Source organism: Lycorma delicatula, chromosome 13, assembly GCF_047948215.1.
Source record: "Lycorma delicatula isolate Av1 chromosome 13, ASM4794821v1, whole genome shotgun sequence".
Taxonomy (NCBI): domain Eukaryota; kingdom Metazoa; phylum Arthropoda; class Insecta; order Hemiptera; family Fulgoridae; genus Lycorma; species Lycorma delicatula.
Genome location: NC_134467.1, coordinates 49,685,359 through 49,709,537, shown reverse-complemented (window position 1 = coordinate 49,709,537; position 24,179 = coordinate 49,685,359). Strand labels below are relative to the sequence as shown.

Below are 24,179 nucleotides of genomic sequence, written 5' to 3'. Positions count from 1 at the left end.
GAAGAAATTTTATTAATTAGTATTATTCAATTAAAAATAATTTATTTTTTTTCTTATATTACATTTTAGGTCAATCTCAAAGTGAAACAGAATTCTATTAATGTTATATTTGCCGTTACTGCTGAAGAATTTGAAGTTTATGACAGATTAAGTAAGCATATTGAAGGTTCTTCATCAGGGCAGTTAACAAATGATTCATCTAACGTTGTACATCTTGTTAGAGAACAATATGAGGTTTGTGTTTATATTTATTTTTTTCTTAGATGTTATGTGTTTATACATAGAGAATCCTGAAAGTAGTAACTGATTTTAATGAAACTGTACTGACATGATATAACCGATGTGCAGAATTTTTCTTTATAAGATGAGAAAAACAAAGAACAGTGATTAAATTCTTTGATAAAGATGGATATCCTCCTCAGAGATCCACTGTAGACAGTAATGTTCAAAGATGGATGAAAAGATTTCAAAAGGAAGAAGGTTCATTGTTAGACAAACAAGTGGTACAACACAGATACATTAACAGAAGTGATACAACAGATATGAACACATGATTTCATTAGGTCTTCCAGAATTGTTTTATGTTATAGCCATAATACTTTGGAAACATTAATTAATGATCTCAGAAAAATCACAGAAAAATTTGTTCAAAATGGATTCCAAGAAATGTAACCTCTGAACAGGGTGAGAACAAAAAATAGAGGTGTTTACCTGAATATCTTGGTTTGATAGGGGTGGGAGGGTGAGATATTTTCTCCAGTAATGCGTCAGGGGATAAAACCTGGATCTTCTTGCGTAACCGAAAAATAAAACGTGAAGGTAAATAAATGGCACATAATTTCTTTACCTTAAAAGAAAAAGGTGAAAATAACTCTGTTGGTCCTCAGGGAGAGGGCAGTAACAATCTTTTGGGACACTAGAGTTGTGATTTGACCGACTTTCTTGAACAGTGCTCTCTTAGTGCAAAATTTAAAGAAAATTAAGGAAGCTAACAAAAAGAAACAACATGTCATTCCACTTTATAAGTGTTCTTTTACACCGTAATAAGCATGCCTTTGCACCTTAATAAAAACTTCACAGCTGTTGTCAAAATAGGGTGGACTGTAATGCTCAAACCTCTCTACAGTTTTGATTTGGTTTCCTGACACTTTTTCATACTTGCCCTTTTGAAAAATATCATTTGAAGATGTAGAAGACATAAAACTGCTTATGAAGTCCGTAAAGTGACAGCCATTGTTGTGAAAATGAATTGAAGGATGGTAGAAATGTACATAAAGTGATAGACAATACTTTGATTTGACTTGAGACTTTACAACAATTTTCTAAGTAATTTTGAAATCAAATTTCACATTTTTGCAGTTACAAATTCAAATTTTACCTATAATGAAGCATTACTTTTAGATGCCTCTATAATTTTTTTTTAAAAACATTTACTATGGTACTATTAATGGATCCAAGCTTCACTGTAATATTTCCATATTTGTTAGTTTTATTAATTATTGAAGGACATTCTAAATATCCCAAAAATTACAGTAGGGCTTCTTTTTATTGGAAGAGCTGAAATCTGGGCGAAATCTTTCGCTAGCCATAACTCAAAAACAAAGTGCTTCCAGATCTGTGTCTGTATGAACTTTTTTTCATTTTCACCAGTAGAACATGTCCTGAAAGTTTCTTCGTGGAACAGTGTATTTTTTTCGATACCAAAATTAGATCAAGAATTTTTATAGTTAAAAGACATTAATCTATGTTAGGCACATGTTAATTCCTAACTATCCTTTCTTATCTTGCAGCTAAGGAAAGATAACTATCGAAGTTTGTGTCTGATCCATGAAGGCTGACAAGTTGTGCTTTACAAAGAATAAACCATTTAGAATTTAAAAACCATCCAAACCTTTTAAATTTATTTAACACAACAAAATGGATTAGATGATGTAATGTTGCAAAATAAGAAAATGTATGGCAATCATTCAGATTTGATATCCGATCTACATACATTTCCTGGTTTATCAAGAAAAACAGTTTGAATACAGAAGTTGTTATGGATGAAATAATTGAGCAGTTTATTATAAGTTTATCTGAAAATGGTAGTGATGATGAAGGTTTTATTTCAGAAAAACATAAAATAGTTGTTATACAGCTCAATTACTGAATGGAGAATGCTAATGCTAAAAAACTAAACAGTTACACTCTTGTACTGATACATTTAGAGCAATGGTTTCTTTTAACTAGAAACTAGATTTTTTTATTAAAGTTTTAATATTTAAATCAGAATATAATGGACCTGTTGTATTATCAAACATATTTGAGTTTACATGTTAAATGGATGTTAATAATTTCAGTTACGTTATTCTATAATAAATATATTACATACATAACTAAATGTAATATTGTATAAACATTCATCAGAATACAATGAAATTTTTATACGTATTTTATGTTACTATTTTGATTACATTAAACTATGTGAAATTTACTGGTTAGTTATAAATGTAGATTGTTCATAAATTTTTAGTTTATTATGCCAAAGCTATAGTAATACGAGGGTAAGTCAATTATTATCCGCAGTGTAGTTATAAATTTTATTGCGATACAAATAGGAAACTTACATGTACATCATTTTTCAACATAGTTCCCTTGCATTTCAACGCACTTGGTCCACCGTCATAAAAGAACTGATGAGGGCACTGATGCCCTCATAAAAGAAAGTTTTCGGTGGAGCTGCGAGCTAGGAATGCACTGCTTCTTTCACCGTTTCATCCAAGGTAAATCAACTTAATGCCTTTCTGAGTGGACCATACAAGTGGTAGTCAGCAGGAGCAAGATCAGGACTATACGAAGGACGAGCCGGTACTTCAAAGTCGAGTTTCTGGAGTGTTTCAGCAGTGTGGGCAGCAGTATGTGGAAAGGCATTGTCGTGCAACAACACAACACCTTTCGACAGCAGTCCTCAGCGTTTGCTTCGAATTACAGGCTTCAGCTTGGCAATAAGCATCTCACTGTAACACGCACTGTTTATTGTCATGCCCCTTCCTCATAATGTTCCAGTATTGGGCCTTGTGAGTCCCAAAACACCGCCGTAAGCATCAGTTTTCCTGCGGATGGTTAGGTCTTGAACTTTTTTTTTCAGGGCAAATTTGGATGTTTCCATTCCATAATCTGCTATTTACTTTCCGGCTGGTAATGATGGATCCATGTTTCATCACCAGTGATGATTCTGTCTGAAAAGATGTTCCGTTTGTTACCATAGCGATCCAAATGTTTTTGGCAGATGTCCAAGCGCGTTTGGTTATGCAACTGTGTGTCGTTTTAGGACTCATCTTGCACAGACTTTATGAAACCCAAGTCTGTTGTGGATGATTTCATAAGCAGAACCGTGACTAATTTGCAGACGATGTGCCACTTTATCGATAATTATTCGTCCGTCAAAGAAAACCATATCACGTGCATGCTCAATGTTTTCCTCATTTGTGGCGGTTAATGGTCGTCCGGCTCCTTTGTTGTCGTAACACTTGTGCGACCGTTTTTGAATTTTTCAATAATTCGTAGACATTCTGATGCAGCAACACACTCTTCCCGTACTGTACCGAAAGTCTTTGATGAATTTCGGCCCCTGATACACTTTCTGACTACAAAAAATGGATGACTGAATGTTGCTCTTTGGTGCAAACAGAAAACGGAGCAGCCACAGTTAACGGCAGGGCAGCGATAATGGAACTAACCTAGCAGCATCAAACCTGCACAGACATAACAACATTTAAACCATGTATGCGTCATCTACACAACACAACAGTACTACCAACATAAACAAAATTATAACTGAATTTCTGATAATAATTGACTTTCCCTCATACATATGATATTAATCATTAGATAATTTGTTATAAACATTTTTACTTCCCCGTCAATAGCTCTATTGCTGCTGCTAGAGAATAGCTATGAAAGGAAACCATAGTGATCAGACAAAATTATAGATATCAGGATTTTTGTAAATGTTGACATTTCAAAACCCCCTTAGTTCAGCAAACACAAAAAAGGTTTAGAAATTTCCAGAAGATGTATGTACATTTGTGTGTTGACCTGTATTTTGATAAATATCAACTGGCTGGGTGAACATATATTCTTGGAAAATTTTTCAAAGCATTTTTTTATGTAGTTCATTGATGGCATTAAATTTTTGAAAAAATGAAAAAAGGGGAAGAGGTAGTTATTGCCATTTTTGAATTATTGACTTTTTTATATAATGGTAATAAAGAATAGAGTATTAGTACAATGTAATTATTTATTAATTTATTTAAAATTCCTTAGTTTTAAGTCAGATTTAGAGAAGGGGGTATGCAATATTATTTCTAAACGGTTTTTTCCTCTTATCTCAAAAACTCATTGACCAAAGAAGTCAAAATTTGGTATGAATATTTGGCTGTATTGTTATCCCACCTTTGTCATGATTTTTGATCCAATCAGATAAAAACCTTTTGAAAAAGTAATGACAGTATCCATATTTTTTTAGCCAACTAACGTTTACTTTAGTGTTGTTAAACCTTGCATGAAATCAGACTATTTTATTGAACTCTCCCCCTCCAAAAAAAGGGGCTGTTAAATGGGACCCACACTTAAAATATCAATTTAACTTAAATTTTCAAGATTGAAAATCCAACTGTATTTAGTATTAGTGTAGAGTACATGAAAACGTTTTTTTTTAAATAAGCCCAATTAAGAATTTAAAAAGTTTTGGAATTTTTATAAATTCTGATACGTTATCAATGGCTACCGAAAATGTCACACGCAAGGTGCTTTCCCTTCGGGGTCAGGATGCTAGTAGCAACATCTTTTTCCAGTAAATGTTTGTCTGTTTATTCTAAAACCTGTATTAGAAATATTCATTATATATAATGTTTCATTAATATTGTTTAATTTTTAATTAATATTTATAGTATTATTTCTTCCTTTTTTTGTCGCTTTATTTTTTCCTCATCGTCTACTTATGATTGTTGAACAATCAAAATAGCCAGCCACCTGCTGGCTTCCAAGGCACGAGTTGTAGCATCTAGGTCTTTCATTCGGAGGTCCTGTGTTCAAATCCTGGTCAAGCTTGGCATTTTTCATATGCTATAAAAATTAAATTTCATACTCCTACACACAAGCTTCAAGTTTCAATAGTGAATTTCATCAACAAAAAAAAATAGCCATCTAGATAAAACAAAAATTTTTAAAACTGTTTTTAATTATTTTTTTTTTTTTTTTATGTAGATTAGATTGTTTCTTACATTTGTTGATATGATAATATAATCATTTGTTTTAGAAAATTTCATCGTCCGTTGAAATGAAGGATACTGCATCAAGTGCTTTAAAAGTGTCTTATTTCTCGAAGTGCCTAAATCAAACTGATCTACAGCAGACTAATAAGTGTGATGGACTAAAGGTATAAAGTTATTCTATATTTTATTGTGTTTATTTGTAAAGTAATACAATAAATTTTCAAACTGCAATTTTTTTTAATGTTGTAACAAGATAATCAGCTGCGACTTAATGACAAATGTTGTTGGTAATTTGTATTTTATTTAATATTAGTTTATAATTTAAATGCCTTTATAAAATATACATAGGAGTGTCATGAAGTTCTCCTGAAACTTTCAAAACCATTTAATTACATTCTTCTTGAAAATTATGGACAAAGTTAAAAAAAACATGTCCTAAAATACTTCATTTGCAAGTGACGGCTAGTGAAATGTTTCGCTTGGATCTCAGCTACCACCGCATTATATGTACCGGTTCATGATAAATGTTGAAAAATGAGCCCACAATTTTTAACACATTTCTTGGCACGCTTTTGTTGCTGTTTTTAGTTCTTCGGCTGTTCTAAGTTGTTCAGCCGCATCCATAATGTGGACAATTAATTCCTCGCGAATGTATTTTTGATTTGTGTACAGTATTTATCCCCAGACACAACAATCTGAAGGTATTAGATCAGGCGATTTTGGTGACCAGGAATGTAAACCTTCATGACTGATCCATTTCTCAGAGAAATGATGATTTAATTGAATAGAAAAGGCAAAAGAGAAGTGGGGAGGCGCACCATTATGCTGGAAGTATATTTTTCATCTCAGCGCTCGAGGAACATCTTCAAGAAACTGTAGTAATTCTTGAAGAAAATGCAAGTAGACCTCAGCATTTTAGCAGTGATGTATATGAATGATCCAAACAACTGATTATGAAGAAGGCTACACCATATTGACACTAAATCAGTGTTAAAGATTGTCTTCCTCTCTTTCAAGAGGATTTACTTCTGCCCGTGTATGCTCATTATGTAATCTGTCCCTTAATTAACTATTTCTGTACAATCTCATTTCATGGAGGGAGCTGAAGTCCGAGTGAAATCTTTCACTAGCCGTAACTTGCAAATGAAGCGTGTTAGCTCATATGTTTATGTGAACTTTTTTCATTATTTTCACAAGTAGAATAGGTTATGAAAGTCCCGGCAGAACTTTGTGATACACTTTGTATATTTCAGATAGTGATGTTATTACATGGATGATTAATCTTGAAAAAATATTAAAAATGTTTTGGTAGATGAGTTAGTAAAAAATACGGTACCGTACTTTACTTGCATAATTCATGCACGTGAAGTTTTAAAGAATAGTTTTTAAAAAATCCTCAAAAATAAAATATTCAATCAAATAAATATAATTTTCTCACTGATTATCGCAGTTTAGTTTCATTATAAACCTGTGTAAAATTATCTCCTCGCATGAATCGCGCACCTACTTTTAGATAAAAAATTACATGAGTATGTATATACAGTATTTTTTTTTTTTTATTTGAAGTTAATTTAGTAATATGAAATTACCCAACAGGTTGGTCTGATGATAAAATAATTGTTACAAATGAGCTGTTTAACAGCTGATTTTCAAAGTCGAACGTTCTGAGATTCAAGTCCTAGTAAAGGTTAGTTACTTTTATACGAATCTGAACACTAGACAATGATAACAGTTTATTTTGATGGTTGACGTTCAATCAACAGTGTATCTCAGAATGTTGCCGTAGTCTATACATTTTCCTGTCATTCATATCATCTTCATCTCATTCAGCTATGGGGTTGCTTACCGTTCACATGTTGAACAGATAGCAACAAACACATAGGAATAGAAATAAAAATATGAAATTAAAAGTAATTAATACCTAAATGCATGATAACACAATACTGTATATTTTGATTACAGTAAAAACGAGTAAGAGTTTGGGAAATGCATTTATTTTTTTTAATGATTAATTTATTCCTTGTGTAAGCTTACAAAAAAGCTGGTACACAAGAAATTGAAAACGAAAATTTGTAGCATGTGAAAAAATTCCCTGCCTGACTGGGATTCAAACCTGGGACCTCCAGGTGAAAGGCCGAGATGCTACCGCTCTGCCACGGAGATCAGCAGATTTAGCATTTAAAATAAATGCTAAAAGATTATAATTTATCTTATTTTGCGTTATTTATTTAATAATGTTTTTTCCTTTTTTTTTAAGGTTGGAAACAAAGTGCAGTTTGAAGCAAATATTGAATTAAAAGAATGTCCAAAAAATCCTTCGGAATGGAATCAAACATTTTTTATTTATCCAGTAGGAATTAATGAATCGTTAGCGGTTAATGTGGAAATGTTATGCGATTGTCCTTGTGAACATCCAGGACATCCAGTAAGTAATTAAATAAAAAAATTATATCATAACTCGAAAATAGATCACATAACATTGTGTTTTTTTTCTGGTTTTGTTTTTATTATATTATAGTAACTTGTAAAAATCTTTGGTTGTTTATGAAAAAACCAGAATAATACAGACAAAATTTTGAGTAGTTTGCGTAGTTAATATGATTTTTTTGCCAATGTGTATATTTGTAAATTCAATAAATGATTGTTTAATAATTTAATTAAAAGTAAATTCACATTGTTTGAATTGTAAATTCATTGTTTCATGAGGTAAATACAAATAAAACAGCTGTTGATTTTTACATAAGCTTTAAGTTATTTCCAGACAAAAATTTAAAAATATGAAAGGACTTGGATTAGCAGTTACAAATTACAAAAATTTTGGCTAGTATTGCTCTTGGAATATTGTAGGATATGCAAATTTTAAATAATCAACACAGAGAGTCAATGTAAATACAACAAGATTACAGTCGTAATTCAGTCCAAATAATATTGTTGAACAAGAAAAAGAACCATATTAGAACTAGAAAAAATAATCGTGGAAAGTTATTGTTAGAAGAAAAACTGCAAACGTGGTGGGTTTTTTGTGGCATTGATAGGAATAAAATGAAAATTTTTTAATGTTAGTAACAAAAAGAATTACCAAAAAAACATTAATGCTGTTAATAAGGAAATTTATTAAGCATGAGATTAGTAAAGGTTGGGACAAATAGAAGTCATATGCAAAAGTCAACAGTGACATGTACAAATATCTAACAGTAATTGGATTTTGTTGATCCAGATAATGGAAGTACATATACTCAAAACATTTAAAACATATGACCTTCATAAAAAAAAAACTAAAAAAAACAGTTATGGAGGGAGAAAGATATCAGAAAAACAACAAATTCGACGTTTCAGAATTCTTATATTGCTCAACATACAAAAATTATGTTTTTGCAATTTTTTTGTTATCATTTGGGAAAGTTTTTCCCAGATTTATCCTGGATATGGAAAAATGCTAATAAATGAATTTTTTGTTATTTTTTTTTACGTTTGTATTTCCTTGGAAAAACATCATACTGGTTTTTTTTAGTGGGTTTGTGTCAATGGTTTTTCTAGATTAGGTTAGATTGTTAAGATTTCTGTTCATTTTCATTGAGTCAACATATATGTACTAAATGCAGATTATCTTACAATACTGTACGAACTTAATATTAGAAAGAGACATAGCTTTCATTTTCTGTTTAATTTTCCAGTGTTCTTGTAGATTAACAAAATCTTCAATGAATTGACACAAAATAAATGAGTACACACTGGTAAAAAAAAAATATCGGCAGACTGGTGTAGCCACAAGGCTTAACACACCAGATATTGACTCGACTGGACGATCGAGATCAAGACCCGGCCAGACCAAGTTAGTTTCTTATACTTTAAATATTATCCATTTATCTAATTCTACCGCTCACCTGCGACTTCACAACATAGCAGATGACTAAAGCAGCATTTTTTGGGGTGGAGGTGTGATTTTCCAAAACCTTTTTTTGCAAATATTGTTATTTTTTAAACATTAACAAATAAATATACCTAAGAAAATTATGACCTTAATTAGGTGAAATCTCCAGATACTGAGAGTGACCTTGCTCTACAGCCTTTTAAGTTGAAAATTTAACGACATCAATATGTAGATGTAATCTGACAAGTTTGGTCAAAATCGGTCCACTAGTTCTGGAGGTATAAGGTGATTTAGAGGTCGACACTGAACACACATGTACATACGAGCATTAACATCAGAAAAATTTCCATCTGGTTTTTTCGTTTTTTATTACCATAAATTACACACAGCCGTCAGTAGATCTGGATACAGATGTTCCTTCTGCTTGCAAAAAAAAAAATGACACAGTGTACCTCACAGTTGGTAGGAACTGCAACAATCTCCTTCATATTTCACCATATATGACTCATGTGATACAGAATGAAATGGCAACTTCCTGAATATATAACGATATTTAACCTTAGCCGATTTCTACTGTGCATTCGCTAATGTTGAAACTGGTTTGTTTGTGTTGAGAGATTAATTTATAAATAGCCTATTTATAAATTTCTGTTTTACATTTGTTTTGATTTCTGTATGTAAGAAACATTATTTTAGTGTTGCATAGATAATTTATTACTAATTCTTTATATTAATTTTCATTTCTTTTTTTCTAGTTCTACGAAGAACATTCAGATCGTTGTTCAGGCTACGGTACATACAAATGTGGTTTATGTGAATGTGACGACTTACATTTCGGTCGTAGGTGTGAATGCGATGTTAATAATATTAGACAAGGTATCGGTGAAGATTTGACTGCTGGTTGTCGACCAGATAATACTACTACTGTTGATTGTTCTGGACGTGGTCAATGTATATGCGGCCAGTGTGAATGTGAGACAAGAGCTGATCCTGATGAGGTAATGTTTTTTATTATTAATATTTTTTATTCAAAATGTTAATCGTTTTTTTTTAATTAAGGAAAAAAAATGTTATTTTCATTTATGCAAGGGGTATCTGGAAAGTAACTTTCATTATCTGTCACAAAAAATAATTGTGAGTAATAATGATATGAATTAGTGCAATGGTGTATATTTACAGGTAATCAGAAAAGAATCCTGACCAGTTGAAAAGTATGCTGGTAACAAGATTTCATTTAACAAATTTGTTATTTGAACATTAACAAAAAGTATTGGTAGGCCTTCAAAAAACAGCCCATTTTAAGAAAGCTGTCCAAGATATATAAAAGTGATAACGTTGCATCAAATAAAAAAATAAGAATTATAATTATTTAACAAGATTATTACCAGGTATAAGTTTCATTTCTGGAATACTTAATATCTATTACTTTTTACAGATTTCTACAGCCATTTTTTTGCTTTTTAATTTCTTCAATGGTAAAGAGTAAGTTTTCTGTTACAGGAGTCTTTCATAATGAAAATTATTCAGTAAATGAAGAACTAACTGGAAGGAAAGAAAAAATGACATTTCCTTAATTGCCCAAAAGTGTACATTTGCTACTATTGAATCAATTTGTTTAATGTATTTTAACTCTTTGAATTGAAATAAGTTATATATTACATTGCTGCTGCTGATATACTTATTTCTATGTATTATATAAATAACTCTTTTTTTTCTTTTTTTTATCTGTTTCATAACAAGGATGGACTTAAAAATCGCAGCATTGTACATTTGTCTTTGCCTCATACAATTTATGGCTGCATAAGCCTTAGCTATTGGCCTTAATCAGGTAGTATAATAACAATCAGGTGATACACATCATACTATACTGCAGTTCTTATTAAGAAATTCTTTGATTTTTTTTTTAAGTAGTCAAAACAGCTTCATAGTATGACTAAAAATATTTTACTTTTGAATTGTTTTTTTTTTATTGTCTTATATAAATTATTATGGTTCCCTTTACAGACAGAAATACTATCATACCCCATCAAATTCATTACAGAGACAGTTTACCGTACATGTGGCATTAAAAATCCAATAACAAGAATTATATCGTGTCAGATTTTTCAATTTTGCTGAAGGAAAGAAAAGGTTTTAGCTTTTATTTGTACATTACTACAAAGTGAATAAGATCCTTTTTTACCTTGGTTTTTGGGCATTTTCTATTTTTGACATAATTATAGTAAAGAATATTTTCAATATTTTTTGAGATTTTACAATTCCTCGCTCTTTGGCAGAATGACATCATGTAATGGATTTTCCTAAATTGTACTAGGGTAAATCAAATATAAACCAGAATTTTTGTTTTATAATTTATTGAAGGACAGTAAAAATACATACTCACAATATTATTTATATATATAGTTTTCTGTTTTGGAAACTAATTTTTCCCAGCATATAGGTAGTTTTTTTGATCCCACCGTCATAAAATGAAGGCGGGCGTTATATCAATCAACTGCCCACGAACGCTTCAACAGCAGCATCATCAAATTTCTATCCTCAGAGTGCTTTTAGTGGCTCAAACAAATTATAGTCACAGGGTAATAAGTCCGGACTGTATGGTGGGTGCTCCAGTGTAGCCCAGAATAAGGATGTATTTTTTTCTTGTTTGAGCTAAGTGTTGTCATGAAGCAGAATGATGTCTCGGATTGGAAATTGACATCTTTTTAAAATACTGTGGCCGGAACCTTTCCAACTGACAGTCGAGTTTTGGCTTTAATGGGTGCAGTTTCTCTCTTTTTTTTCGCCTTCCATACTTGCCTCTTTTGATTCTGGAGTGTAATGGTGCATCCAAGTTTCATCTCAAATCATGATTTGATGGAAAAAAAATCCTCCTTCAGCTTGGTAATGACTCGACAACCGCTGGCTTACCTCTAGCTGATAGAGCTTCTGATCTTAAGTGAGAAGATGAGGGACGCATAGTCACTGCCACTTTTTCAAATCCAAGATCGCCAGTATTGATTGTCTGAGCACTGCTGTAGCTTGTTCCGATCTCAGAAGCAATTTCTGAATTTGTTAATTGACAAATCTTTACTAGGGGCAGGGTTCGCGCTTCTGAGGTTTCAAACAGTTTGAGGGAATCAAGTTAGGTTGGATGTGAAGATGTCCGTTTGAAGCCTACATGAAGGCGAAATTCAATATGTATTCTACTGATGCAAATGTCTGCCGAGGCATTTACTTCGGTGGCATCCGACCAAGTCCTGACTGATGACTGTGAGATGTAATCAGTTAGAGGGTCTAAAGACGACCTCCGGTAAAGCCCTTCAGGGCTTGGAACAGAGGGGGTGGTATGGGCAACCGGTAACGTCACAAGGTGGGTGTCTTCTCCCTACGGGGTTGGGATTTGTGACGGTTGTCCTTGTTAAGGGAACAAACCATGAGAACGTTTTCAGCAGTAGCACTTGTCCTTGGGTGACACTGGTGACCTTCAGTTTAAACTAGTTCTTGTCCTTCCAAAAGCTGCTTATGCCAATCATACACTTGAGTCTTTTTAAGTGTGTTGTCCCCGAACTGTACCTGAAGTCTTCCCAAATTTCAGATCATTTCACACCCTCTGCAATAAGAAATTTAATAATACATTGTGCAACGTGTGATGATACCTCCTGTTCTGACATTGTGATACTGACTAGAAAAAAGTATTGAGCTGGCTTTCTTAGAGTGGAATCCCCTCCATGCACCCCTACATCCAGCACTGAAAGGCTCCTCTCAATTAGCCGTGCGTCAACAACAACAAAACTTCCGGTTTATGTTTGATTCACCCCTCATAACATTTCAAAATCTGGCAGTTATTTTTCTAAAACAGAGGAGATGAAGAAATATAGTAAAGGAGAAGTTTCCATCACCAAGCCACAAGTATGTTTCCTTTCTACTCATGATGTAACCAATCATTTCCAGATTGTTTTTAATGGCTGCATGTTAGATATTTTACTGTTTATTATTTACTCCCTAGTTAATTTTAACATCTACCTCTCAGACTGTTTTCCTTTTACTGTACATCGTGTCTTTCTTAATACACTAGTTAGTAAGGAAGCTATCTATCTGTCTTATCTTATTTAAATTGTCTTATTTAGTTTCCTTTCCTATCAGTATTAATCGCTAACCACTCTTTAATCGCCATATAGTTTTCAATAAAGTTATTGTTTATAATTTTCTCCTTGGAAAACTGTTATAAAAAAAAATGTGATGATGTAATTGCAATATCTCCTTGATATAATCAGTCATTAACAGTGATATCCAGTGTTCTTGGAATCAGTATGCTAAGACAGAAAGATTTTTTTAGGCCTTACATAATCGATTATTGCCAACTATCGTTTCCTGATTATTTATTCAATTTTGTTGTAGAAGTCAGTTTGTTAAAATTTAGTACAAAATGAGCGAAGTCTACTGTTGATAAAACTAGTAATAAAAATGTTTTTATTTTTAGTTTTTTTTTTTTTAATTTGAAGTTACTTTTTGGATACCCTAGATTTTATTGGGTTTAAATCTTTAATAAATAAAATAAATAGAAGCTAACTTAACTGTTTTGATTTAAAACAACAAAACATCTAACCGGTAAATAAAATTGTTTATTCCTTTTTGTAGCTTACTTAATTAATGATTTTTACCTATTGAAATTGTTTAATATTAATTATTATGGCAATGAAAGTTTGTTTTAGTGTACATTACAGCTCCCAGTTAGGGGTGAAGCATTCCTGGTTTAGACATTACTATCGACACAGTAAGTACATGCACGCTAGGTAGGCCGTATAAAAACAAAGTCGTCCATCAAATTTTGAAATAAATTCCATTAATTTTTTAATTTGTTATTTAATATGCAAATTTTTTCTAGTCCTTAAGATATGTTATTACAATGAGAGCAAGAAAGGTACAATTTTTTAGCTTTCTGTGTAATACATTGACGTGTTACTAAAAACTACTAGACTAATCGCATTTAAATTTCTACATAAGTTAACCTATTTTATTGCCTTATCACCTATGAATTCAGATCGGTATCTTTAATTGTTTTTGAATTGTTATTCCAATTGTAAAATCATATTACCTTTGGATCTATTGGGTGTACAAACACAAGACAGAATTAATAACTTTTATACCGTTACTTTAAGTTGATGAATATAATATTTGATAAAGCACGATATTGAAGATATGTTTGTAGGAATCTTTTATTTATTAGAATTTTATCGCTCTAATGAGGTAACTGAGAAGAAAAATTTTACTCTTCAGCAAGTCAGTTCTTTCACTATGCTGATAATTGATCGGCCCTTTCTTCATAAACTTTATGTGTTACATTATAATGGTGTACTACCAAACAAAATTCAGTCTGACGAGATTAAATCTTTCAACCACGTTCTAAATTTGTCGGCAATCATGTCCGGGTGATGCTATGATAGGAATAGCAACACCAGTTGCTGTATATAGTTGCAGAGTTCCTGAAAACATTTTGAAATAAATGATTAAAAATAATTTTTTTCTAAAATTTGTTTGAGTTAGTCATTCCAATTTTTTTTTAAATACAGGGGTAAGCAACTTAAAACCGAACTGCCACAGACTAAACACATTTGTGACATATAACATTTTATGAAATAGTTGAGAAAATTAAAATGTAAATTAAATGTGATTCATTATTTGTATGAAAAAAAATTTACATATGCACCATATTTTTACATAAGATGTTCAATGTGAGGGGCAAGCACCCTGTGCAGCGATGCACTTTTATTCTTGAATGATCATATTGAGAATTGTATGATTCAAAAAGCATTGTCATCAGCGCATCGATTTCTTGTTGAATATTCCCTTCAGTTCATCAATAGTTTGGGGATTTGATTCGTAAATTACATCCTTCAAATAACCTGAAGAAAAAAATTGCAGCAAGACAAATCTGGGAACGAACGTAGAGGCCACTACCCTCTCCTGACAGTTTGTTCTTCTGTAAAAGCTGTATGAATGGATATGAGACACATTGTTCTGTCTTGTTAGGAAAAAAGTTGTATTCTTCTTCATAATCTGTTAACTCAGCATAGGATTCTTAAAAAATTGTGCAGTACACCTCAGTATTGACAGTAGTGTCAAAAAATATTGATCCGCTATACAAGTACCAGAAACAGCGCACTATACATTGAGTTTGTCATCATGAAGTGGATGCTCACTTATCCATCTGGTAAGGATTCTCGGTCATCCAATTCCTGGTGTTTTGCAAATTAGCATCCAACTATTGTCTCAGTAGAATTAAGTTCTATTGCACGTCTGACATGAAATATAGAATCAGGAAAATCTGTCTATTATCAATGTGTTTGAGACGCCGTTAGCAATAATTAAGACACTTAGGTTTGTCTGTTCTCTTAAGTTGTTGTCTGATATGGTTCCAAATTTAAATTGTGAAGAATCTTACAGCAAGATATGTATTTTACACTGCTTTGTTTTGATAATGTAAGTATAGATTTTTTTTTGACCGGCAGAAATTCTTTGAATATCAGTTTTGCCCTCTGAGTCCTAATGGAAGGTTGCCTATTTCATTTTGCATTTGAAACTGGCCCCCATTATATACCATTTTTTCTTTTTGCATCATATACGCTACTTTTTGTTGGGATACTGGGATTCAGACATTTTTCTGTAAATATTTGATGTCTTTCTTGAAAGAATTCAGAATGAGCTTCAGCTTTCACTGTAGCGACCTTTTCCTTGATCGAAAAAAACATTTTAGAAAACCACAAATGTAAAAATGAAACTGTATTGTTCTGAAGAATATACAGTTTACAACTGACAACAGTAGATGAAAGTAATAAAATACTCAACAAATAGTGACACAAGTAAAAAGGTGATACTCATATAACTGGAGTTTGAGCCAGTTCAGTTTGGTTTTAAGTTACCCGTTTTGAATAATATATAAAGGCATGACTAAGGTGTATAATAACAGTTTTAAGTTAGCTTCTATTTTCTGGCAATATGTTTTTTATCTTTACTTTCTGGTTAATTTTTTTTTAAATGATGAAAACTTTAATATGATTTTGTCTTTTTTTATTTTTTTTATACATAAAAAAATATTAAAGAAAGACAGTGATGCATTATTGGTAATTCTGATGATTATTATTATTGTTTTATATTTTTTGTGTTATATATTTTTTTAATATTTCAATTATATATAATGAAATTTAAAGATTGTTGTTACACAGTTACCAACTTAATATTTTTTTTTTTTAAATTCTGAATATTATTCTGCATTCTATGATTTTCTGAAATTATAACTTAAGTTGAAAAATGTGATAAAAGTTAGCACTTTTCACTAATTATTAAATAATAATTAATAATTATATTTTTAAAATTTAATTCTCAAGTTGTTACACTTATTAAGTTGAAAAAAATAAACTTAACAAATATTGGTATTTTATATGAAGTAAATACCAAAATTATGGTATTAATCAGGAGAAAAGACATTGGTCGAGCACACTGTTAATTTTCCATACACTCTTCTCTCATAAATTGATTTTGTCAGATTCCAATCTTATTAATTTACATTTTTTTATGTTGGCAACTATGTGTTATAACAGATATGTTTAAAAAAAAAATTCTTGATCTTAAATTATATGAATAATTGTTAATAATCTAAGTTCTTGCTAGTTATGATGTATAATTATATTCTTGAAATCAAGTTAATCTATGAAAAATTTTATTGTATTTTTTTACAGCAAATTACTGGACCTTATTGTGAGTGTGATAATTTTTCATGCGATCGCAACGATGGCTTATTATGTAGCGGTGAAGATCATGGTACGTGCGAGTGTGGTAAATGTGTTTGTAAACCGGGTTGGACTCACGGTCCACGCGGTGAAGCTTGTGATTGTTGGTCCGGTAACGATACGTGTATCGCACCTGGTAGTACAGAAATATGTTCAGGTCACGGTACATGTGTTTGTGGTCAATGTAAATGCGACGAAGACGAACAAGGTAGAAGACATTCAGGACATTTCTGCGAAAAATGTACTGTAAGTATTTACAATCGCTTTTAATTTTAAGTATCATAAAGCTCTCTGTAAAAAAATTTCTCCAGATTTTTTTTGTATTTCTTGACATAAGCTCTCTTGATTTAAAAAAAATGCTAAAATCATGATTACAGATTTTGTTTATACATAAATACTGAGCTCATTTTGGCTTTATGTGGGGGTGTTTTGAAAAGGACACCGCTCATTTTTTAATTATGTATATTTAAACTATTTTTTCCAACATAAGATTTAAATTACAAAAATGTTCAAATCGCATATACTAAGGTGGGATTATGGATTATCTCTAATTGCTTAAGATTTGTTGCATAAACGTTGTTCACTGTGGGAGAGTGGCAGGAACTCTGCCTTTCATCTGAAGGTTCAGGGTTCAAGTCTTGGTCTGAAATAGTGTTTTTCGCATGCTAAAAAATCATTGTCATCCATCAGAGACTGTATTAGGAATGAGCCTGTTGTTGCGTAAATAAATAAATAAATTATGATGTTACGTATAGCCCGACTTTTATTAAACGTAATAGTTTCATTAACACTGATAGTAAACAGCTTGAACAGAAGAAGAAGGAAATTAAAAAAAAAACCTTTGTCATATAAACATGTATTCCATACATATGTGGTGGTTAGTTTGGGGGGTGAGTTAACTGACTGTATGTCAAAAAGCGGTTAGAAAGTGCTCGATTGTGAAATGGTGGTCATACAATTACTCCAGCCAGATCTGAAGCAGTATAATCTGCCATTGCATACAGAGTATTACATAAGTATCTATGCCTGTATATTTTGTAAGTGATGTAGAATTAATGATCTAGGATGGTGGCAATCGTTTCTTTATGTTGCCTGTGTGTAAATTTTATTGTTATAGTGAGTGTATTGTAGTTTTTGATACTTCGAGTATTTTATTTTGTGTAAAAAATTAATTTTTTTTTTTAATTAACTGATAAAATTCACACTTTGGGGGTGTTAAATATTTGTCTTTTTAATAATGAAAGATTGTTTCCTTTGTAAACCTTCAATCAATAGCAGAAAAAATGTTACAGACTCAGAGGTACAGGGTTTAAAGAAAAAATACCTGGTTCATTTAATAATTAAATAAATAAATAGCAGTAGCAGAATGTTGAATGGAATGTTCAAAAAGAATTTACATTATTATAATCTTTTGTTTAATTCAAACTCCTATAAAATGGTGAGGCCGAAAAGCACCTTTTTTTTGTTATTTCAAGAATTAGAATCACATTCTTGTACTAATTAGACAATTCAATTACATTACTATATCACTTTGGTTATGTATTTGGGTGATTTCATTCTGGTGTGCGCGGAAAATAAATCTAATCTTTCTTTTTTTTTATCAGTAATCATTTTGCTTGATATCTTCAGTCTGGATAAACAGACTTTTATGAGATTTTATATAATGATTACGGGTCATTGATGCCATTTAATTTTGGTTGCAATCGGTCAAGGGTGTATGAATATATGGTCATCTCCTGGAAAGTCAGGAAAGTTATACAACTCTTTGCTGGTACTTTTTAAATATTTTACTAAAGAACTTTATTTTGAACGAATAAACCTTAAACGATTAATTTAGAAAGAAGGGAAAGAGACATGTTTGAAATTTAAAATTTATGTATGAAAAAAACAATAAAATTTGTTTAAAATTTTGTTAGCACAAGGAATAGATTTTTTTTTAATGTTAATAAGAAAGGGTGTATTTATCAAAATTATTTTTTCTGTTCCGACCTGGTATAGAATGATCTTATGCTATTGTGATCGCTATGAATGTTATCCAGCGCATTATCGAATTCATGATGGACACATCAAGCAATGCAGTGTTATTTACAATTATAAATTCTGTCATAAATGTTGGTCAGTACATAAAAGAATGGCCATGTTTTATTTCAGTCGCAAAGTTGTTAAATTGTTTTTTAGATTACAAAATAAATTTTTATAACTGAAAAGCCCAACATACTAACTATTATATGAAAAGAAAGAAAGATGATCCTTTGTTAATTCACCCGTCATGGCTTCATCCACAATATTTTTTTAATGGCAAACTTATTTATGCATAAATAGAAAATTATTTAATAAGAATATTGTTTTTACATTTTTATTAAAAATAAAGAAGGAATATATGATAAAAAACAAATTGTTGCCCAGCGGCTTGGGGGAACGCTATTTACCTAGCTTTTCCCATGATATATGGTTACTTGCATTTCCCGTCGCTTCCAGGGGAAACTTAGCCGGTCATGGCTTGCTTCATTTACCCTTTCCGTCTAGCCAGAGAGCTATATCCCTTGGACCCATTGTGTTCGTTAAATTCGCGCTTGTGAGAATAATAATGATAAATAAAAATTAAAGCTATTCAATTTATAAACAAATATCAGTGTATCGTAATTTTTTCAGAACAACAAGTTGGTCAGTACAGGACCCAAAACTTTGAGTGATCTAAGAATGTGGTTTTCAAAACAATCCATCTTCATCTTAAAAATATTAGTTATAACCGGTTACTCGTACTTCATACAAGTAAAAATGTATTTTGCCCAGTTCTTAGCGTTACACGACTTAAAATTACTAGAAGGTGACCTTCGTTTGTCTTTCTTCTTTTTTTTTTTTACTTTTTTTTATTATTTTTATTTTATGTTATTTAGTCAAATAACCAGAGGCAGATGCAGCCAGTCGTTTTGCACCCTTAAAAAATTGAAATTCAAAAAAACCCGAAAATGGTTTTTAGATATTTATCTGAAGAGTATTTGCAAGCCCCAATCTACTGAATATCATTTAGTATAGTCTATAAAATGGGGAAAATTCGCAATCATTATTCAATTTTTTTTTTTTTACTTTTTTTCACCCATTTCTAGATTGAATTCTGAAAAATCGAAATTGGTTTTTAGATTTTACATGAATATTACATACACCAAAAATCAAGTTGTTACAGAGAAATTAAAAATAATAGCTGGGTTTCAAAAAAAAATTCTTTCTTAGTGTGTACTTACAACACAAGAAGAATGTGTATACAAATTTTCATCAATTTATCTTCGGCAGTTTTTGCTGGGCATTGCTGAATCAGTCAGTCAGGTAAAGTTGCTTTATAGGTTCAGATAAATTATTAACCGAATGATAATACCGCAAAGTAAAAACATAGTATGTTGTATGATTAGTTTAAAAATAATATTAACTTAAGAAACACTGGAATTTAAAAAAAGTTTAAGTAATTAATTTTTCTTTGTTACAGACTTGTCCTGGAAGATGTCAAGAATTAAAAGACTGCGTTATGTGTAGAGCATATAAAACAGGACCTTTGACAGAAGAAGAATGTCTTACTAATTGTACATGGTTTGAATTAATTCTTGTTGATCAAGTCAAAAGTAAGTATATTACATAATTTTGGTGTTATTAATGTTTATACATAATTATTTATGATTATAGAACGCTTTTTAGCGGGCAAAAATGGAAGAGTGGTAGTAACTGTACCTTTCATCTAAAAGGCTCTGGGTTCAGATCCGTGTTCTAAGAAAAATTAATACTAATTTTAAACCAAAGAGAAAAAGATTCTTCTCGGTTATTAAATATGTACTAGTGTTTAAGACTTACTCGTACATTAATTCCTAAATAATAATAATATTGGCCTCTTTAAAATCAGTTAACAGAACTGTTTTTGTGTAACTAAGCAATACTTTAGCGTACAAGAAAGGACCTTATTTTGTTTATGTTGTTAGTTTTAATAAATTGTAGCAAATTATTTTTTTTTTTTACAGGAATACTATTATCCTGTCAATAAATTTATAAATTATAATTAAAAACCTCTGAACTTTCTGCATCTTTGTTAAACGAGTACAAATAATGTGCTAAGATAATTCTCATTAGCACCTTTTGAATTGCTGTTTTACCCGATTATGCCTAAGCCAAAATGAGGGTAATGTTTTTCACATGTCTGTACGTATTGTATTCATTAGTTCCTCTCTAGAACCGTAACAGCTTGACCAATTTTTGGCAAATGGCATGTCATTGGATTCGTCTTGACACTGGGGGTTACATTCAATAGATGATGTCATGAAATTATCATTATTATGGACGCTAGCCACCACTAAGGCTCAAAAAAAAATTTTTCTTCAAACTCTAGCAATATTGTTATCAAATGAATATTTTTGGCAAAAGCGCTCCAAAAATATACAAACAAGACTTGTTCAATAATTACAGAGAAATGGCAGCAACAGAAAAGCTACGTAATATAATGAACTGAAACTGCCTGATGTTCAAATCAGCTCCTCTTACATAGAAAATATCAGCTGTTCAAAAAGAGTTTCCATTATTACAACCCCTTTTGTTTATTTTAAAATTTGACTCCATTTCAAATATATTCTGTAAAATAACAGAAAATTTTCGGTTTCTTAAAGTGTACACCTTCCCTGAATTGACTTGCCAATGTTAAAGTGAATCAAACAAAACAAGTTACCAATTTTCATCACAGCGGAAGACCGATGAAAGTTTTGATTGACACTTTGTAAAATTGCAATATGTTTTTATTTGTAAGGACAGATGCATGAAAATTTGGGTTAGTTGTTGAAATTTGTAATAAGCCAAATTACAGCAAAGCATACTGGAGGTGGGCCAAGACAATTGACTCAACTTCACGAAGATACCAAAGTCACATTTCTTCTACAGTGTTAAAGAACGGTTTTTAGCAAAAGGCTCTTTTCGTTTGCATAATGTCTTGTGATTCATCATTTTGAACCAGAATCCAAACAGTGAAATATGGAATGGAAACATCTGAGTTTGTCTATCAAGAAATGATTCAAAAACTACATGTCAACTTCAGTTTTTATTCATCTGTTAGTGTTAGGTGGAGCTTAATTTGTGTATTTTCCAACCTAAGTTTAACAGAGCATCGCAGATGTTTTCAAGAAAAATAATTAAGAATAAATTATTACCGGTGAAGTAACCAAATTGTTGCATTTTTGTATTAATCTACTTTCTGGTAAATTTTTTTAACTGGAAATACTAATTTATTTCCCAGTTATTTTGTTAAAAAAAAAAAACCCCGTAAACTGTTAAGTTTTTGGAACTGTGTATTGTCTTTCTATTCAACTTTTTTCTCTTTTTTTTTTGTTAATATATTTATTTTAAATCTTGTTTATTATTAATACAATAATTTATTATTTTTATTTCAGTGGACGAACAGATACATGAAAATATTTGTTTTTTTGATGATGAAAATGATTGTAGATTTGAATTTGTTTATTCATATGACAAACAAGGAAAGATTATTGTTGAAGCACAAAAAGAACCACAGTGTCCTCCTCAAGTATTTATTTTAGGTAAGTCAAATTTATCCGCAACAAGTAAGCCTTACATTCTTTACATTCTAAATACATAAGTACATAGTACATAATTAATTTTAAAAAATAATAGATAAATAAACTGTTATACAGAGTGTACTTAAGATGGTGGCCTGGCTAGTTATTTTCAGATTCTACAGGTAAAATGTTCAAAACAAATTTGTTTCCCCTTCATTTTCTTTCTGTCTGCCATTTTGTTTTTATTAATGAAAAATCTATACTCAAGATCAAATTGAAAGGAATCGCAATAATTTGTGGTTCACACATTTATAACAAACAAGGTTGTCGAATAAATAAAAAATTACAGTGTAAACATTTATAAATTTCAAAACGGCAACCATGTCAATTTTTCAAATGTCACGGTAATTCTCACTTTTATCATATTACATTTTATTTATAAAACCGTTAAAAATGTATTGTAAACAAAGTAACAACTTAGTTACCACCAGTAGGTAAGTAATCATCATCAGGAGGTAGTATCATGGCATATTATCTCTTATGTCTAGCTCACATTTTTTTAGCTAAGATATTCTCAAAAAATGTCCATACAATAGCGTATTTATTTTATTTTCTGTCACGAATCTTTATCCTCATATTACTTGTTTTTCTTGCACTCGATTTTTCCTCTTGTTCTTTGAGTAATTGAAATGTTTTTATCACTGTTGTTGGCAGTGTAGTCTATATCAACCTATCCTTCAACACATGAAAAACTTGCATTGTATGAAAGTCATAACCCCACCATTTTTTTATAAATTTTAGCTTACACCCTATTAGTACACTTTGTCAGAACATATAGAATTCATAGCCGCTATTATGATTAGTCAGTCCAGACAGTAAACGAAACACTATTTATAATTTAAAGAATTTGTTTTGTTTTCAGTTTATTAAAAATAGTTGTAATTCAGCTCCTTCAGACGGTCTGCTGATTACAGGTAACAGCCTGCTACATAACGTTTTAAGATCAATATTATATAATGTTTATAAAAATTGTACTTTGTTTTTGTTTGCATTGAAATGTACATAGTTTATTTAAAAAACACTTTAATATTATTGTTAATAATATTACACATTTAATCATATACTACACACCCTCGAATGTTGCAGTTAAAAACGAGAGTATTATGAGATAAAATAAAAAATAATAATACAGCACTGAAAGTGAAATTGGAGTACTTACATTAGCCGGATTTAATTTTCATCGTCTTTTTGCGGATTCACCAAGTTTAACCCAAAATTTGGTAGTACATCATTCCTCCAAATTTCACTGTTCCATTTTCATAACGCTACAAAAACACAACTTCACTTACCACGCTCTCTAGGGTCGTGTAGTTATCACATGAGGTTGAGACTTTCACCGAGCATCTGGGAATAGCTGATGCACAAACTACGTGAAGGGGGAGCGTGCATGTTGCCAGATTGTACCCATTGTTGCCAATCTCAATACTTTTTGGCCACTGTATGTTAGTTTGTTATATTTATTTTTTAATTGGTTTTAGGTATCGTCTTGGGTGTGATCGGTGCTATTGTTTTAATCGGTTTAGCTTTATTACTCGTATGGAAAATGTTAACTACAATACAAGATAGAAGAGAATTTGCTAAATTTGAAAAACAAAGAGCAATGGCCAAATGGAATACTGTAAGTATTATTTTTCACTTATAGTTTTTAGTTAATTTTAAAATCCAAAAGAATCGCCTCAAC

General features: G+C 31.1%; 1 protein-coding gene across 2 annotated transcripts in view; it reads left to right on the top strand.

The window, feature by feature from the left end:
• LOC142333729 (integrin beta-PS-like) overlaps nucleotides 1–24,179 on the top strand; it is a 120,721-nt gene that overhangs the window by 92,786 nt on the left and 3,756 nt on the right. For both annotated transcript variants that reach the window (XM_075381175.1, XM_075381176.1), the window contains exons 8-15: nucleotides 70–234; nucleotides 5,300–5,419; nucleotides 7,513–7,680; nucleotides 9,882–10,124; nucleotides 16,845–17,141; nucleotides 20,377–20,509; nucleotides 22,313–22,459; nucleotides 23,977–24,116. In XM_075381175.1, coding sequence (XP_075237290.1) covers nucleotides 70–234; nucleotides 5,300–5,419; nucleotides 7,513–7,680; nucleotides 9,882–10,124; nucleotides 16,845–17,141; nucleotides 20,377–20,509; nucleotides 22,313–22,459; nucleotides 23,977–24,116 — 1,413 coding nt within the window. The remainder of the gene's footprint in view (nucleotides 1–69; nucleotides 235–5,299; nucleotides 5,420–7,512; nucleotides 7,681–9,881; nucleotides 10,125–16,844; nucleotides 17,142–20,376; nucleotides 20,510–22,312; nucleotides 22,460–23,976; nucleotides 24,117–24,179) is intronic.